This window comes from Phyllopteryx taeniolatus, chromosome 10, assembly GCF_024500385.1.
Source record: "Phyllopteryx taeniolatus isolate TA_2022b chromosome 10, UOR_Ptae_1.2, whole genome shotgun sequence".
NCBI classification, from domain to species: Eukaryota; Metazoa; Chordata; class Actinopteri; order Syngnathiformes; family Syngnathidae; genus Phyllopteryx; species Phyllopteryx taeniolatus.
This window is the reverse complement of record NC_084511.1, coordinates 5,271,463-5,290,974: the sequence shown is the minus strand read 5'-3', so window position 1 is coordinate 5,290,974 and position 19,512 is coordinate 5,271,463. Positions and strand designations below refer to the sequence as shown.

The following is a 19,512-nucleotide window of genomic DNA, read 5'->3' as shown; positions in this document are numbered from 1 at the left end:
TGCTCCTCCACTTTGAGAGGAGTAAGATGAGGTGGCTGGGGCATTTGATTAGGATGCCTCCCGGACGCCTACCTGGTGAGGTGTTCCGGGAACGTCCCACATTTAGTGCATCAAAAATGGCCTTGTTTGTGATGACTAAAAGGAGACCCCGGGGACGAACCAGGACACGCTGGAGAGACTACGTCTCTCGGCTGGCCTGGGAACCCCTCGGGATCCCACCGGAAGAGCTGGATGAAGTGGCTGCGGAGAGGGAAGTCTGGGCGTCCCTGCTAAAGCTACTGCCCCCGTGACCCAACCTCAGATAAGTGGTAGAAAATGGATGGATGGACAATAAAAACGTCATCAATCAGTTGCTTCATTACAATTAGAATGCTATTTCGCTTCGTAATGTTGTAATATTCTATAGCATGACGGCAGTGAGAGTGTTGCATTAAAAACAATACAAACTAGAGCTGCGAGCAACTATAATCGGGCCCTTGCACCCCGGCCCTGTAGTTCGTCGGATTAAAAAACTTTAGATAACTTTTAATGTACCATGTCTTGAGATGTTACAGACCAAGTTTGAAGGGAATCGGATGAAAGCTGTAGGAGGAGTTCGCAAAAGTATAAACCTGGAAAAAAATGCTAAAATTTTGCACTTTTTTCCTTCAGAAGGTCATAGTTCACTTCCTGTTGGAGTTACGATATCGCTCGCTCTCACTATTTTGTGCATTTGGGTTCCTCTATAAGTGTACCAATTTTCAGAGCCGTATGTCAAACTTATCACCGAGTTGTGCTTTGATTAGTTTAGTCATAGTTCTAAGGGGGGCTGTCAAGCCATTTTTGGGTCATCGAAATTAATTACAAATTAATTAATATTATAGTTTTTTAAAATAAATATTTCAACAATGCGTGAGTCAAATTTATTGAGTTTTCGTGCATGTTTAGTGCATCAAAAACGGCCTTCTTTGTGATGACTAAAATGATAATAATAACTAGCGCTGCGAGAAGCTATAATCGGGCCCTTGCCCTGTTAGGTTACTGGCAGTTTGAGGTACAGGTAGGTTGGGGAATTGGCACGACGAAGTAAGGGCCCCAAATGGCCCCCGGGCTATAATTTGGACACCACGCTGTAAGACAAGTGCAAAAGTATGACCCATGCAAATGTTGGAAAAAGGTCTGGCCACACAAAATAGGAGGATGGAAAGCAAATGGTCCCTGGGCCGTAGGTTGGACACTACTGCTGTCAGAGAAGTGGAAAACCGCGTCAAAGGTAATATTGAGAAAATGGTGGCCGCACAAAAATGGGGAATGGCCAGCAAAGCTCAGAGAACCCAACCCGATCCCAAGACCGGACCCCCTGACCGTCTCTTCATGCCTGATTCCACCCGCTCAGAAGTACTTCAATGGGCTCATAACACCAAACTAACCTGTCCTCCCAGAATCACCTGAACCTTCCGGTGGCCCAGTCTGGCTAAAGACACTCATGAGTTCGTCCTAGCCTGTGCCGTCTGTGCCCGGAGTAAAGCTTCGCATCAACCCCCAGCTGGTCTGCTGCGCCCCTTACCCATTCCTAGCTGCCCTTGGTCCCATATTTTGCTGGACTTCGTTACCAGCCTACTACGTTACCCCCTCTGAAGGTAACACCATCATCCTTACCATCATTGATCGATTCTCCAAGTGTGACCATTATGTACCCCTTCCCAAGTTGCTCTCTGCGTTTGAAACAGCTAACCTTCTTGTCCTCCACGTATTCAGACTTCATGGCATTCCGATTGACATTGTCTCAGACCGAGGTGCTCAGTTCTCCTCCCAGGTGTGTAAAGAATTCTGCAAAGCGGTGGGGGCAGCAGACAGTCTGTCTTACCAACCCCAAGCCAAAGGCCAGACGGAGCGGGCGAACCAAAACCTGGAATCTGCTCTTCGCTGCGTTGCTGCATGCAATCCTGCCTCCTAGAGCACCTTTATCCCATGAGTGGAATATGCCCACAACTCCCTCAGCTGTGGGCAGCCGTGGCCCAATGGTTAAGCTCATCACCTACCACCGTGGGGGACCTAGGTTCAAGACCCCGACTGGACCATCCATCAACATCCTCCGGACTCACGGCGGTGGTGTCCTTGAGCAAGACACTAATAACCCGAAATGCTCCAGCTGCCCCCTGCTCCAGTGTGTTCCACTATCATGTGTATGTATTCACTGTGATGGGTTAAATGCAGAGAACAAATTTCATGTGCATGCATGCGTGTTCATGACAATAAAAGGTGATTCTTCTTCTTCTTCACTAGCTCCCCTCAGGTATGTATCACTTCATGTGGTGTTACGGTTTCCAAACTCCTTTGTTTAAGGAACAAGAGCATACGGTGGTGGTTCCCGCGATAAGGGACTATCTTTGAGGTGTCCAATCCATATGGAAGGACGTCAGGGCTGCTCTTGCTCGTTCAGCTGAGAAGAACAAACGCATGGCAAATCTTCATCACTCTCCCACGCTGGAATACAAGGTGGGTCAGATGGTGTGGCTCTCCTACTGTGACCTCCCTCTTCAAACAGAACGTTTCATTGGACCTTTTCTGATCACCAAAATCATCAATCCCACCTCTGTACATTTAAAACTCACCCTATCCCTCAAGATCCACCAGACATTTCATGTTTCCCTGCTTAAACCAGTTTCCACCAGTACCCTTAGCCCTCCGGCTGTACCCTCTCCGCCCCCCCGTGTCATCGACAACCACCCTGCCTTCACGATGTCACGCATCCTTAATGTACGGCCCCGAGGCAGGGCTTTCAGTTTCTTGTAGACTGGGAGGGGTATGGTCCGGAAGAAGGTTCCTGGATCTCGTGCAAGCTTATTTTGGATGACTCGCTGATTAGGGACTTTTACGAGGTGCATCCTGACAAGCCTGGTAGGATGGCAAGAGGCATCCGTTGAAGGGGGGTACTGTCATGGTCGGTGTCCTGCAGTCCAATTCTTGGAGCTTGGGGGGCGCTTTGTGCCTCTCTCTCTCTCTCTCCCCCTCTCTCTCTCTATCGCTCTCTTTCTTTCTCTCTCTCTCTCTCTCTCAATCTGCTTTTGGGTCCAGTCAAAGTTGATACAATTTAGTATCGTTACCCTGTCCCAGCTTTTTTGCAGCCATAAAATTCTAAGTTAATGATTATTTACTAAAAACAATCAAGTTTATCAGTTTGAACATTAAATGTCTTGTCTTTGTCGTGTATTCAATTAAATATAGGTTGAACATGATTTGCAAATTATTGTATTCTGTTTCCCGCGACCCTAGTGAGGAGAAGCGGCTCAGAAAATGGATGGATGGATGTATTCTGTTTGGCGGCACGACTGGTTAGAGAACCAGCCTCACAGTTCTGAGGACCCGGGTTCAATCCCCAGCCCCGCCTGTGTGGAGTTTGCATGTTCTCCCCGTGCCTGCGTGGGTTTTCTCCGGGCACTCCGGTTTCCTCCCACATCCCAAAAACATGCATGCAGCTTCGCCAAGCTAAGGAGGACGCATATCAGAGCGGGGACAGGGCCCTGTATAATCGAGCTAGAAACCAGGTGACCAAAGAAATTAACATTGCAAAAAGAAACTATGCAGCAAAGTTGGAAAAACAGTTTAGCGCAAACGACTCTAAATCAGTCTAGCATGCATTCCAATCGCTGACTAATTACAAGCGACGATCCCCCCAAGCTGAGAACAATAGCACACTAGCCAACGACTTGAATACCTTCTACTGCAGATTTGAAAAGGACACTTTCACACCACACACCCACCCGGCCGCACCCGCGACCACAATCACACCTCTGACTTCTGCGTTAACCATTCATGAACAGGATGTGAGACGCATCTTCAAACAACAAAAGATTAACAAAGCGGCAGGCCCGGACCATGTGTCCCCATCCTGCCTCAAAGTCTGCGCGGACCAGGTCGCTCCAATCTTCACTCACATCTTCAATAGATCTCTGGAACTGTGCGAAGTTCCATCCTGTTTCAAACGCTCCACCATCATTCCAGTCCCCAAGAAACCTGCAATCTCGGGTCTGAATGACTACAGGCCTGTCGCTTTGACATCTGTGGTCATGAAGTCCTTTGAACGTTTCGTGCTGGACCACTTCAAGAGTGTTACAGGTCCCCTGCTGGACCCCCTGCAGTTTGTCTACCAAGCGAACAGGTCTGCGGATGATGCAGTCAACATGGGACTGCACTTCATCCTAGAACACCTCGACAGTGCAGGGACCTACGCGAGGATCCTGTTCGTGGACTTCAGCTCAGCGTTCAACACCATCATCCCTGAACTCCTTTCATCCAAGCTTCTCCAGCTCAGCGTCTCACCTGCTATCTGCCAATGGATTTACAGCTTTCTGACGGGCAGGACACAGCAGGTCAGGCTGGGGGAGGCCACCTCATCCACACGCAGCATCAGCACTGGGGCGCCCCAAGGTTGTGTCCTCTCTCCGATGCTCTTCTCTCTCTACACAAACGACTGCACCTCAGCGAACCCGACTGTCAAACTCCTGAAGTTTGCAGATGACACCACTGTCATCGGCCTCATCAAGGACGGTGACGAGTCTGCATATCGACAGGAAGTGGAGCGGCTGGAGCTGTAGTGCGGCCAACACAACCTGGAGCTGAACACGCTCAAGACTGTAGAGATGATTGTGGACTTCAGGAGGCATCCTTCGCCACAGCTGGCCCTCACGTTGTCCAGCCGCCTTGTGTCAACCGTCGAGACCTTCAAGTTCCTGGGAATTACAATCTCTCAGGACCTGAGAGATTGTAATTCCGACAAACTCCGACTGCAACGGACAATCAAAACTGCTGAAAGGATTGTCGGTACCATTGAGGACTTGCACGCTGCCAGAACTAAGACAAGGGCGTGCAAAATCCTCTCGGACCCTCCGCACCCCGGTCACCAGCTCTTCCAGCTCCTTCCCTCAGGTAGGCGCTACCGATCAATGCAAACTAGAACAAGTAGACATTCCAACAGCTTCTTCCCTCTTGCGATCAACTTCTTAAACACCTAACCTATAATTCCATTACAACAAGCTGGCAATTTTTTTTTGACTTGAGTTCGTTGTCACATTTCTGTGGGGCCAATTATGTACTACTCGTGCACTTACTGTCGTTTCTCGCCATGCTGCACTATTTGCATATACTGGCCACTCATGCCAGAGTAGCATCTTCTCCATTTGCACACTGATTGAGGAGTATCTGTCACATTTGCACAACCAACATTGTCCCAGATTATCGCACTACTCGTCACTTTAAACCGCATACACTCCTTGAAGTCTCAGCGCCCCTTGCACAATGGTCATTGCACAGGTCTATTGCAATATTAGTTATTCGAACTGCTCTAAGTGCTAGAGGACTGCATCGTTTTGCACAATTGTTTTTTGTCAATGTCTCTGTCTCCAAAGTGTTCTGTAAATTGACTGTCTGTTGTACTAGAGCGGCTCCAACTACCGGAGACAAATTCCTTGTGTGTTTTGGACATACTTGGCAAATAAAGATGATTCTGAATTGGAGACTCCAAGGCCATAAGTAGGACACGACTGCTGTTGGACAAGTGCAAAGCCTTCTCAAAGGTTACATTGAGAAAATGCGGGCCACACAATAATGGGGGATGGCCCGCAAATGGCCCCCAGACCATAGGTAGGGCACAATTCCTGTTGAACAAGTGCAAAGCCTTTTCAAAGGTTATATTGAGTAAATGGAAAAAAGGTGATGAACTCTTAGGCCTACTACACTACTGTATATATTGTTGCTAATGATGGTGGGACTTTTAACTACTCTGAATGTTACATTTAAAAGGCCATAGATAATTTTCTGGCACGGTGGCCGACTGGTTAGAGCGTCAGCCTCACAGTTCTGAGGACCCGGGTTCAATCCCCGGCCCCGCTTGTGTGGAGTTTGCATGTTCTCCCCGTGCCTGCGTGGGTTTTCTCCGAGTACTCCGGTTTCCTCCCACATCCCAAAAACATGCATGAATTGGAGACTCTAAATTACCCGTAGGCATGACTGTGAGTGCGAATGGTTGTTTGTTCCTATGTGCCCTGCGATTGGCTGGCAACCAGTTCAGGGTGTACCCCGCCTCCTGCCCGATGACAGCTGGGATAGGCTCCAGCACGCCCGCGACCCTATTGAGGAGAAGCGGCTCAGAAAATGGATGGATGGATGGATAATTTTCTGTTGAGTTTCGGACATGGGTTGTAATTAAAATGTTGTTCGTGTGGGGGTGCTACACGCGTGTAGGAATTTCCGTAGTCGTAGGTGCAATGTTAGCGCAAATAGGTCTTTGATGAACTGTCACCATGTTCTGTTTTGTGGCGACCTCAGAAAAGCTAATAATCATAATAATAATAATAATTTCTACAAAAGCAATAGGGACCTCACAGCGGTCGCTGCTCAGGCCCTAATAATAATAATAATAATAATAATAATAATTTCTACAAATACAATAGGGACCTCACAGGTCACTCCTCGGCCCCTAACTAGAGCTGCAACCAGCAATAATTGGGCCCTCGCACCCCATTGGGGTACTGGCAGTTTGAGGTCCTGGCAGGTTGGGGTATTGGCACGATGACGCAAGGTCTGACAATTTACCCCGGGCGGTAGGTTGGCCACCATACTGTAGGACAAGTGCAAACATTTATTTTAAATATGTGTGCTTGTTTTCATGTGCTTGACTAATTCAACATTAGCCCTTAGCTGGAAGAAATGGCTGCTCGTGAAAGCCTGATGTCCTTGTGGTTAAAATCACTCATGAGTACATTTACTGCGTAGGACTTCGTTCCTTGCGCAAACTAATCACTCATTGTACTAGTACATTGCAACGAAGTTCAACGAAAGAATCACCCTTCAGTTCTTCAGTACAATAGTGTGACCAGTGTGCTTCTGCGAATGATGCTGTGACACCGGGTCCTTTTCGGATACGATCTCCCTTTATTCGGATAAAACAGACAACAGCAGAACCGCCATGTAAATTGTACTGTCCACTCGACCTCCTCTCCCACAGGAGAATTGTACAAAAGGGCATAAAGCATTCATAGTGGGGACCACAGAAGAAGAAATTACAGAGGAGGAGCATCGAGCTACATACACACAGTTGACACTGGAGACATTTTCTTGCCAGGCAGTAACAGATTTTGTGTCACGATATATATATACACGGTACTTCATTAAACACACAGGTTGACCCGGTTACACCAGTTCACTTAAGTCCCTCCCCTGAACTAATCACTCTTCAGTTCTTCAGTAAATTCAATTCACTTAAGTCCCTCGCCCGCCTGCACGGCGCTGCCTTACGCTGGCTGCTCATTGGTCATTCGCCGAAGTGAGTGACAACGCTGGCGAATTGCAAATCACATGGCATTATGAAGTCCCGCCCCCTCCTGCACGCTGGTTGCTCATTGATCATTCGCCGAAGATTCATTAGTGAGTGACAGACGCTTCAGCAGTTCCGTTTTCGCTCCCAGCCGACTCGCTCGCCAAGCTCAAAGAACGAATCATTTAATAAACAGATTCAGTTCAGTTCGGTCACTAAAAAGATTCGTTATTCTGAACGAAACAACACGAGCTTGGAGCGCTACTGGGTGGCTATAGACCCTTGGTGGGGACACAGACGATTTTTCATTTCACTGATGAGTGCACTTTATAGTCCACATAATAAAAATCGATATATAATGATTCAGGAGTAGAGAATGAGTGAACGTTTCCGAACACAGCCTCTGAATTGGGGGGGACAGCCGTCCTGAGCGCTCCATTTTGCCACATCCAATATGGCGGCGCCGGCGACGCCAAAGAAGAAGAAAAAGAAGAAGAAGAAAAATAAGAAGAAGAAAAAAAGAAGAAGAGCAACAAGAACAACGGGAAGAAAAATAACGTAGGTGCGTCATGTACAGTTTGCACCCAAAAAATTGTTTACTGTATGCCAAAACTGCTGCATCAGTTGACTTCGTAAATGACTAAGAACACATCTGAATAAGTTGATATCTGGACCAAGGTTTAGGATCCTAACAAGCTGGTAAGTGCAATGGAACAGACAAACTAAATATATAAATACTATGGGCGGGGGCGGCACGGTGACCGACTGGCGAGTACACCTGCCTCGGAGTTCTGAGGACCCGGGTTCAAATCCGGCCTCGCCTGTGTGGAGTTTGCATGTTCTCCCCGTGCCTGCGTGGGTTTCCTCCCACATCCCGAAAACACGCACATTAGGTTAATTGAAGACCCAAAATTGCCTATAGGTGTGAATATGAGTACGAATGGTTGTTTCTTTATATGTGGCCTGCGATTGGCAGGCGACCAGTTCAGGGTGTACCCCGCCACTCACCCGACGATAGCTGGGATAGGCTCCAGCACGACCACCCACCCTAGTGAGGATAAGAGGTATGGAAAATGGATTGATGGCTATTTTCATTTCACTATACCCCCGCATTAGCACCCCCAATTGCACAGCGGACGTAAGCAACTTGACATGTTTCGATCTGTTTCATATCAGGGCTCTACTGATGTTGTATTTTGGTTGTGGCCGTGCATGATTTTTGCTCAAGCTGACCATGCTCAGACTTGATTGAACTAATTCAGATCAGCTGTTGTGGAACTGCCTGATCACGGTTTTCAAGTTCAGGGAAAGCACCTCAGGATTTAGGCATAGATTAAGAGCATGTTGAAGTATTTTCTTGCCATGTTGCTGAGCCGAGGAAAGTGGAGTCATTTCGCAATTTCTTTTCCAAGAAATTTCTTTACCTTGCACAACACCTCACTCTGGTTAAGATCCTCTTTTTTTCAATTCAAAGTACCTCCAAATAATGGAGGAAAACCTATTTTTTGCAGTCAGGGTGTACTAATTCTGTACTGACTGTGTGTGTGTGTGTGTGTGTGTGTGTGTGTGTGTGTGCCCATCGCTCCCTCCCTTTGGCTAGCATGAAATGTTTGTGATTTTCTGGCCTAAGCGGTTAAGGTAAGCGTAAGCAGCCCTAAATGATTTTTACGACTGGCTGAGCTGTACATGCAGTTGCAAGTGGGGAAAGTATATATCGTTGTAGCGTTTGCCATATTAATATCAGAATCAGAATCATCTTTATTTGCCAAGTATGTCCAAAACACACAAGGAATTTGTCTCCGGTAGTTGGAGCCGCTCTAGTACAACAGACAGTCAATTTACAGAACACTTTGGAGACATAAAGACATTGACAAAAAACAATTGTGCAAAAAGATGCAGAGTCCTCTAGCACTTAGAGCAGTTCGAATGGCTAATATCGCAATAGTCCGGTGCAATGACCATTGTGCAAAGGGCACTGAGACTTCAAGGAGTGTATGCGGTTTAAAGTGACGAGTAGTGCGATAATCTGGGACAATGGTTGTGCAAATGTTACAGATACTCCTCAATCAGTGTGCAAATGGAGCAGATGCTACTCTGGCATGAGTGGCCAGTATATGCAAATAGTGCAGCACGGCGAGACAAGTACAGTGAGTGCACGAGTAATACATAATTGGCCCCACAGAAATGTGACAACAAACTCAAGTCAAAAAATTGCCAGCTTGTTGTAATGGAATTATAAGTTAGCTGTTTAAGAAGTTGATTGCAAGAGGGAAGAAGCTGTTGGAATGTCTACTAGTTCTAGTTTGCATTGATCGGTAGCGCCTACCTGAGGGAAGGAGCTGGAAGAGCTGGTGACTGGGGTAGGGAGGGTCCGAGAGGATTTTGCACGCCCTTGTCTTAGTTCTGGCAGCGTGCAAGTCCTCAAGGGTGGGTAGGGGGGTACCGACAATCCTTTCAGCAGTTTTGATTGTCCGTTGCAGTCGGAGTTTGTCCTTTTTTGTAGCAGCAGCAAACCAGACTGTGATGGAAGAACACAGGACTGATTCGATGACCGCTGTGTAGAACTGTCTCAGCAGCTCCGGTGGCAGGCCGTGCTTTCTCAGAAGCCGCAGGAAGTACATCCTCTGCTGGGCCTTTTTGAGGACGGAGTTGATGTTGGTCGCCCACTTCAGGTCCTGGGAGATTGTAATTCCCAGGAACTTGAAGGTCTCGACGGTTGACACAAGGCAGCTGGACAACGTGAGGGGCAGCTGTGGCGAAGGATGCCTCCTGAAGTCCACGATCATCTCTACAGTCTTGAGCGTGTTCAGCTCCAGGTTGTGTCGGCCGCACCACAACTCCAGCCGCTCCGCTTCCTGTCGATATGCAGACTCGTCACCGTCCTTGATGAGGCCGATGACAGTGGTGTCATCTGCAAACTTCAGGAGTTTGACAGTCGGGTTCGCTGAGGTGCAGTCGTTCGTGTAGAGAGAGAAGAGCAGCGGAGAGAGGACACAACCTTGGGGCGCCCCAGTGCTGATGCTGCATGTGGATGAGGTGGCCTCCCCCAGCCTGACCTGCTGTGTCCTGCCCGTCAGAAAGCTGTAAATCCACTGGCAGATGGCAGGTGAGACGCTGAGCTGGAGAAGCTTGGATGAAAGGAGTTCAGGGATGATGGTGTTGAACGCTGAGCTGAAGTCCACGAACAGGATCCCCGCGTAGGTCCCTGCACTGTCGAGGTGTTCTAGGATGAAGTGCAGTCCCATGTTGACTGCATCATCCGCAGATCTGTTCGCTTGGTAGGCAAACTGCAGGGGGTCCAGCAGGGGACCTGTGACACTCTTGAGGTGGTCCAGCACAAGACGTTCAAAGGACTTCATGACCACAGATGTCAAAGCGACAGGCCTGTAGTCATTCAGACCCGAGATTGCAGGTTTCTTGGGAACTGGGATGATGGTGGAGCGTTTGAAACAGGATGGAACTTCGCACAGTTCCAGAGATCTGTTGAAGATCTGAGTGAAGACTGGAGCGAGCTGGTCCGCGCAGACTTTGAGGCAGGATGGGGACACGTGGTCCGGGCCTGCCGCTTTGTTAATCTTTTGTTGTTTGAAGATGCGTCTCACATCCTGTTCATGGATGGTTAACGCAGAGGTCAGAGGTGTGATTGTGGTCGCGGGTGCGGCCGGGTTGGTGTGTGGTGTGAAACTGTCCTTTTCAAATCTGCAGTAGAAGGTATTCAAGTCGTTGGCTAGTGTGCTATTGTTCTCAGCTTGGGGGGATCGTCGCTTGTAATTAGTCAGCGATTGGAATGCATGCCAGACTGATTTAGAGTCGTTTGCGCTAAACTGTTTTTCCAACTTTGCTGTATAGATCCTCTTTGCAATGTTAATTTCTTTGGTCAGCTGGTTTCTAGCTCGATTAAACAGGGCCCTGTCCCCGCTCTGATATGCATCCTCCTTCGCTTGGCGAAGCTGCTTAAGTTTAGCAGTGAACCACGGCTTATTGTTGTTGAATGTGCGAAATGATTTTGTTGGTACACAGACCTCTTCACAGAAACTGATATAGGATGTGACAGTGCCCGTATATTCATCCAGGCTGCCAGCTGAATTTTCAAAGACACTCCAGTCTGTGCAGTCTAAACAGCTTTGAAGTTCCATCTTGGCTTCATTTGTCCACCTTTTGACTGTTTTCACTGTAGGCTTCGCACATTTAAGTTCTTGCCTGTACGTCGGTATTAAGTGAATTAAGCAGTGATCAGACGAGCCCAAGGCTGCACGAGGTATAGCACGGTATGCGTTTTTTACCGTGGTGTAGCAGTGGTCTAAAGTATTATTTTCCCTGGTAGGACAGTCGATGTGCTGCTTGTATTTAGGGAGTTCGTGGTTGAGTTTAGCTTTGTTAAAGTCCCCGAGAATAATGAGGGGTGAGTCGGGGTGTTTTTTTTCAATTTCGTTGACTTGATTGGCGAGCGTTAGCAATGCGGCGTTCGTGTTAGCTTGAGGCGGAATATAGACTCCAGCCAGTATGAATGATGCGAACTCACGTGGCGAGTAGAATGGTTTACAGTTTAAGAATAGCGACTCCAAATGCGGGCTGCAGTGTGTGCTGAGCACCGTGACGTCCGTACACCATTTTTTGTTGATATAGAGGCATATCCCGCCGCCCTTTGTTTTCCCCGATGATTCCATGTCGCGGTCCGCTCGATGAATGTGGAAACCGGGAAGCATAACACCGCCATCGGGTACAGCATCGCAGAGCCAGGTCTCCGTGAAGCACATGGCCGTGGAACGTCCGAAGTCTTTACGTGTCTTTAACAGAAGATGAAGCTCGTCCATTTTGTTGGGTAGGGAGCGTACATTCGCGAGGTGGATCGACGGGAACGCCAATCTGTGTCCTCTCTTGCGGAGTTTCACCTGAATGCCGGCTCGCTTCCCTCTGTGGCGCCGCTTCCGTCTCCATGCGCCGAAAACCGCGGACGCCGCTCCGGTGAGTAACTCGGGGGGGGGGGGGGGGGGGGGGGGGGAAACTGAGCGGATATTCGAAAGTTGGTGACAGAAAGTCCGGAGTAGACTCCTTGATGGTTAGCAGGTCTCCCCTTGTGTAAGTGAGTCGTGTAAGGTCTCCAAAGACGGACGAAAAACACAAAAACAAAGACAATACTAGAGAGCGCGCTACCGAGGCGACCACACTGGTAGGCGCCATCTTGTATCTTAAATGTTCATATCTAGACAACGATAGATTGTTCAGCCCTAGTGCATGGACATGTTATATGAACACCTCTGCCCCAGCCCTGCTAATATTTTCTTAAAATCATTCAAGTAAGTTTATTTGTCAGGAACCATGGAAAGAAAACAGTCCGTGTAAAGCAAAAACATGTCTTTGGGCCAGAGCATACCGGTACCATCAGAAGCGTGCCAAACAGGATGGCCCCAAACATCCAGAGCCTTTAGTAAGTCTTGGAGGATCCCATCCACCCCAAGGGCCCTGCTACCGAGGAGCTTTTTAACCACCTCAGTGATCTCAACCTCAGAGATTGGAGAATCTGCATCAGAGTCCCCATAAAGGATGGGGCTCAGGGTTGATCCCTGATTCACTCCCACCTCCATCTTAAACTCCTCTGTCACACTGTGACCGCACATCTCACCACTGTTCTACAGCCCTTTATACAATGGGGCAAAAAAGTATTTAGTCAGCCACCAATTGTGCAACGTCTCCCATTTAAAAAGATGAGGCCTGTAATTTTCATCATAGTTATACCTCACCTATGAGAGACAAAATGAGAGGAAGAAAATTAAAAAAAATTTTTTTTAAAGAAGAATTAACAAATTATAGTGGTAAATAAGTATTTGGTCACCTACAAACGAGCAAGATTTCTGGATCTCACAGACCTGTAACTTCTTTAAGAGGCTCCTCTGTCCTCCACTCGTTACCTGTACTAATGACACCTGTTTGAACTCGTTATCAAGTATAAAAGACACCTGTCCACAACCTCAAACAGTCACACTCCAAACTACACCATAGCCAAGAACAAAGAGCTCTCAGCTTGGTGTGAAGAAATCAACTGTGGGAGCATTTATTAGGAAATGGAAGACATACAAGACCAACGATTTGGAGGAGAAAGAATGCTGAGTTGCATCCAAAGAACACCATACCGACTGTGAAGCATGGCGGTAGAAGCATCATGCTTTGGGGCTGTTTTTCAGCAAAGGGACCAGGATGACTGATCTGTGTAAAGGAAAGAATGATGGGGCCATGTCTTGTGAGATTTTGAGTGAAAAAACTCTTCCATCACCAAGGGCATTGAAGATGAAATGTGGCTGGGTTTTTCAGCATGACATGGACCCCAAACACACTGCCCAGGCAATGAAGGAGTGGCTTCGTAAAAAAGCATTTCAAGGTCCTGGACTGGCCTAGGGTTAGGGTTAGGACTGGACTGGTCTCCAGATCTCAACCCCATAGAAAATCTTTGGAGGGAGTTGAAAGTCTGTGTTGCCCAGCAACAGCCCCAAAACTTCCATACTAATTTTCCACCATAATTTGCTAATAAATTCTTTAAAAATCACATTTGGATTTGTATTTTTTTATTTTATTTTGTCTCTCATAGGTGAGGTATACCTACGACAAAAATTACAGGCCTCTCTCATCTTTTTAAGTGGGAGAACTTGCACAATTGGTGGCTGACTAAATACCTTTTGGGCCCACTGCAGTTAATCTGCCGATCACAAGTGATTAGACAGCACAGACGCTCGACAAGGGCACATTATTTGTAGGCTTTACACGATCAGGATTTTTGGGGCTGATCACTGATCAGGAGTTTAAAAAAACGATTACCGATCACAGATCCGATGACAAAATGGAGCAATGTATCTATTGAAATGACCTGTTCATTTACTGTACATACTTGTGTACTTAATTGCTCAAAAATTATATTTACAATAAATAATGTATCTTTGTTCATCTATTTATGCCAGTGAGGCATAGCGACATACAGAAAAACTGAATGGTCTTCAATTAGATGGCGGGAAGTACATACAGTGATTAATGGGTCCACTTTTTGTGACATTTTTGTTTGTTGGTGTGCTGTGAGATTTTTCAATTGTAAAATATGTGGCTTGGCTCCATAAAGATTGGAAATCACTGCTCTAGTCAGATCATGTATTCTAATCATCCATCCATCCATCCGTTTTCTGAGCCGCTTCTCCTCACTAGGGTCGCGGGCGTGCTGGAGCCTATCCCAGCCATCATCGGGCAGGAGGCGGGGTACACCCTGAACTGGTTGCCAGCCAATCGCAGGGCACATACAAACAAACAACCATTCGCACTCACAGTCACACCTAAGGGCAATTTAGAGTCTACAATTAATGCATGTTTTTGGGATGTGGGAGGAAACCGGAGTGCCCGGAGAAAACCCACGCAGGCACGGGGAGAACATGCAAACTCCACACAGGCGGGGCCGGGCATTGAACCCCGGTCCTCAGAACTGTGAGGCTGACGCTCTAACCAGTCGGTCACCGTGCCGCCTATTCTAATCAGTCCAATCAAACCAACATTACATGACAGAAATAATGGGTGCCAACTTAATGTTAAATTACTTTATTGTAATTAAATTCAGACACACCAAAACTTTAGAACATGATTCGACAGAACGGCTGCATGTTCGCTTACAACAGTTAGTGCTAGCACTATCTTGCTAGGCTACATAACGTTTTGTGGCCTGCTTGCAAGCCGTAAAAGTACGTGAGCATACCTCAAGCAAGCCTTAAACGAACGTCCATCTCCTGAGTACCGGTGACCACCAACACACGTTTTTTCCCCATTTTATTCTTATAAACACACGGCACGATCCATTGTTGTCATCGGCGTGGTAACGCGTGTATCCGGTCGCGTTTGAGTTGACAAGATGAAGCCCAGTGATCGTAAAAAACGGGATTCGGTAGTATCGGCATACAAGATTTTATTGCAGTAGTCTGAAATAGTGCAATCGTGAAAGACCAAATTTGTCTTGTAGTCTGATTTGGGCATTACGTGTTGTCTGTCCCACACCGCTGACATGTTTTTAAAAAAAAAAAAAAAAAAAAAAAAAAAAAATTACTTCATTGGTGGTCATATATTTACACTACTCCATCAAAAGACACCCGACAAGGCTAAAAATAAGCTAGTTTTTGGATACGAATGTACTGTACACGATGGCGACGTGAAGTAAATTTCTTTTGCGGAGTCATTGATCAGATCTGTGATTTATGACATTAAAGCAATCAGCATAAAATGCTAATTATCGGGCGATGCCGATCAGATCGGTGTAAAGTCTAATTATTTGCTGATAATAACTAATTCGTTTTCAAAAAATATTTTTTAGACCAATTAGTTAAAATTGGAACTTTCCCACAGCACAAAAGACAATATCTCACGGCACACTAGTGTGCCATGGCACAGTGGTTGAAAAACACTCCCTTATGGACAGTTTGAACATTGTATTCAGTGATTCTTTGGCTTGACATGCGCAGGAGACCGCATACCACTAGTGTTTCTCTCTCTCTCTCTCTCTCTCTCTCTCTCTCTCTCTCTCTTGCTCTCTCTCACCTTTATCACTCTCATCTTTATCAGTCTATCCCCCCCTCCCTGTTCCCCTCCCTCCCGAAGTCCGGTGAGCAGCTCGGGTGAGTTTTACATTGTTCAGGGAATTGTGCAATACAAGGGCAAAGTGCGATACTGGAGTTGTAATTTATTCTGACTGTTGTGGTTAAACCTGCATGTGACTCTCCATAGGTGTTACTGTTAGGAATGGAATTGTCTCAAAGGGACAGGCTCTCTGAGCTTGTGGAGGAGCTTACCACTTCTGGACAGCTACAGATCAACATGGAAAAAATGAAGGAAATCAAGAAGATATGCAAGTAAGTAAAATCTTGAAAGTCACAAAAACTACATGTTTAGGCCAGGGGTGTCAAACTCTCTCTCTTTTGTCTCGGGCTGCATTGTAGTTATGATTTTCCCTCAGAGGGCTGTTAGAACAGTGAAACCATAGAAATGTTTAATCATCACCAAAACATATTATTACCATTACACAACAAATTGAGGGATAACTAGTTTTGAAATCAGAAGACAAGGATAATAGTTTGTTCAAGTATTGTTTAAGTTACTTATTGTTTATTGTGACAATTTGGAATTTGTATACAGATTTTAGCAAAAATCACGGAAGTTGACGAGCATGATTTACTTTCGCGGGCCACATAAAATGATGTGGCGGGCCACATCTGGCCCCCGGGCCTTGAGTTTGACACCTATGGTTTCAGCTTTTTTTCCAAGTTGAATGCATTTATCAGGGTCCGATATTAACGATGGCCCGGGGCCAATATGGCGCTGTGTGGGGCCACCACAAACCTCACTGATGTTTCCAGTACAAATTTCATAAATAAATACGATGAAATCAACACATTCTTATAAAAATACTCTGATTCCACGTTGAATAGTCACTCATCCTCCCTGCTATCGGGAAATAATTAGAATTAGGGCTGTGGAAAGAGGGGCGCAGGTGGAGACAGTTTTGAGCAACGAAACGTGGAATGTGGGATTAATCTTTAGGGACTATGGCAGTTTTAACTGGACGGAAGTGGGATTAATGATTTTGGTGATGGGAAAAGGACCAATGAAGTGTGGAGCAAGTTTACGGGACTCTGTTTGAAGGGGAAGGTCGTGGGAAGAGAGCCAGACAGATTGACCCACCTTCTATTCGGGCGTCGGCGAGCGATGACGGTCCGCGAGCTACTTGTTGCGTGCCGCGGACCGGTTCAGCGCTGCCCGGACGTCCTTCCAAACCGCCTGGGGTCTCTGGAGGGGATCTTGTACGGAGGGGACTGCCACCCCCTGCTCCTGTAGGTCGAACAGTGGAGGTTGGAAACCGTAGCAAGCTATGAATGGGGACATACTGGTAGCGGAGCTGGTGAGGGAATTATGAGCGTATTCAATCCATAGGAGGAAGGCACTCCATGAGGAGGGGTTGCGGGCGGCCACACAGCGGAGTGCCGATTCCAGGGTTTGGTTGGTCCGCTCCGTCTGGCCGTTGGTCTGCGGGTGATACCCAAAGGATAAGCTGGTTGCTGCGCCCACCGCCTTGCAGAATTCCTTGCAGACCCGAGAGGAAAACTGGGGACCTCGATCGGAGACTGTGTCGATGGGGATACCATGGAGTTTGAAGACATGTAAGACAAGGATGTTAGCAGTTTCCAGGGCGGACAGGAGTTTGAGGAGGAGCACATAATGGACACACTTGGAAAAACGATCGATGCTTGTGAGAATAACAGTGTTACCTTCAGAGGGGGGCAGGCCGGTAACGAAGTCCACAGCGATGTGAGACCAAGGGCGGCTGGGAATTGGCAGGGGGCGCAGCAAGCCAGCTGGAGGTCGGTGAGAAGACTTCCCTCGGGCGCAGACGGAGCAGGCTTGAACAAACTCTCGGGTGTCTTTGATGAGGCTGGGCCACCAGAAGTGCTGTTGAATGAACTGGGTAGTACGGGTGATGCCAGGGTGACAAGTTAATTTAGAGTTGTGGGCCCACTGCAAGACTTCCGAACATGCTGAATCCGGGACGAACAGGTGGTCAGGAGGCCCGGTCTTGAGATCAGGTTGGGTCTTTTGGACCTCCTTGACCACCTGATCGATCTCCCACGTGGCCGCTCCAACGAAACAGGAGGCCGGAAGGATTGATTCGGGTTCTGCTGTGCTCGAAGGAGGTGAGTGAATACGGGAGAGGGCATCTGCCTTGGTGTTACGGGAACCGGGACGGGAGGAGAGACTGAAATTTAATCTGCTGAGGAATAGTGCCCAGCGTGCTTGTCGGGGATTGAAACATTTTGCGGTATGGAGGTAAGCGAGGTTTTTGTGGTCAGTCAAAATGAGAAATGGTTGTTTAGATCCCTCCAGCAGTGTCTCCATTCTTCCAGGGCCCATGTAATGGCCAGCAGTGTGCGGTTTCCGACGTCATAATTTCTTTCTGATGAAGATAGGCGACGGGGAAAAAAAAGCACAGGGGTGAAGTTTATGGGTCGGTCGAGGGATCTCGCTGCGAGAGGACAGCTCCGGCATCCGAGGCGTCAACCTCCACCACGAACTGGAGGGACGGGTCAGGGTGGCGCAGAATGGGAGCAGTGGTGAACAGGGATTTGAGTTTATTGAATCCTCGTGAGGCTGCTGGGGTCCACTGAAAGGGGGAGCTGGTGGATGTGAGACTGGTGAGGGAAATAGCGACCTTGCTGTTATTATGGATGAATCAGCGGTAGAAATTGGCGAATCCAAGGAAACTCAGTTCTTTTGCGGGTCGCGGGGATGGCCCAGTCGATGATGGCTTAGATTTTGGTGGGGTCCGGTTGTAGTTGTCCTTTTGCAATGATGTAGCCTAGGAAATGTACTGAGGATAGGTGGAATTCACATTTTTCCGGTTTGACGTATAGACGGTTTTCGAGGAGGCGCGGGAGGACTTGGCGTACATGGATGCGGTGTTCTTCGGGGGAGCGGGAGAGAATGAGGATGTCATCGAGGTACACAAACACGAACCGGTTGAGCATGTCACGGAGGACGTCAGTAATTAATGTTTGGAAAACTGCAGGGGCGTTGTCCGGGGGGGTATTGAAGGCGGTCTTCCACTCATCCCCCTATCGGATACGGATGAGGTGGTAGGCATTACGGAGGTCCAATTTGGTAAAGATTTGGGTTTCGCAGAGGGGTTAAAAGGACGGGTCGATGAGAGGTAGCGGTGATTTATTTTTAATTGTAATATCATTGAGTCCTCGGTGGTCGATGCATGGGCGGAGAGTGGTGTCTTTTTTCTCAACGAAAAAAAATCCAGCCCCAACCGGCTACGAGGAGGGGCGTATGAGGCCAGCAGCCAAGGAGTCGCGGATGTAATCCTTCATAGCTTTTTTTTCGGGACGGGAGAGATTGTAGAGTCGGCTGGTGGGAAGTGGCGCTCCCGGCAAGAGGTCTATGGCGCAATCATACAAGTCCTTGCTGAATACTGGGGAGAGGTCATGATATTCTTCTGGAATTTGGGAAAGGTCCACTGGGGTGGCAGAGGGTGGTGGGTATTCTGAGGGTGGAATGGCAGAAAGCAGACAGTGGGAATGGCAATGAGGATTCCACCCAGACATGGATAAACAAGCCCAGTCTATGGCGGGGTTGTAGAGTTTGAGCCAGGGAATACCAAGAACTAAGGGGGTCTCAGGGGAAGGAATGACAAAAAGGGAAAT

General features: G+C 47.6%; 1 protein-coding gene and 1 long non-coding RNA gene across 17 annotated transcripts in view; both read left to right on the top strand.

Moving 5' to 3' along the window:
• Window positions 1-1,671: 1,671 nt before the first annotated feature.
• LOC133484291 (uncharacterized) lies at window positions 1,672-3,788 on the top strand. The gene is made up of 3 exons (XR_009790352.1): window positions 1,672-2,165; window positions 2,266-2,478; window positions 3,256-3,788. It is a non-coding gene; the product is annotated as an uncharacterized LOC133484291 (long non-coding RNA).
• Window positions 3,789-7,486: 3,698 nt separating this feature from the next.
• The window catches only part of uvssa (UV-stimulated scaffold protein A), a 144,020-nt gene continuing 131,994 nt past the window's right edge, over window positions 7,487-19,512 (top strand). For 3 of the 16 annotated variants that reach the window (XR_009790356.1, XR_009790357.1, XR_009790355.1), the window contains exons 1-3: window positions 7,491-7,993; window positions 12,121-12,259; window positions 16,040-16,164. Coding sequence is in view for 10 of the 16 variants with exons in the window: in XM_061786604.1 (XP_061642588.1) it covers window positions 12,191-12,259; window positions 16,040-16,164 (194 nt within the window). In the remaining 6 variants the exon portion in view is untranslated. Of the gene's footprint in view, window positions 7,994-12,120; window positions 12,260-15,877; window positions 15,931-16,038; window positions 16,165-19,512 lie in introns of those variants that run through there. The other 13 variants (XM_061786602.1, XM_061786605.1, XR_009790353.1 and 10 more) reach the window with 12 other exon arrangements.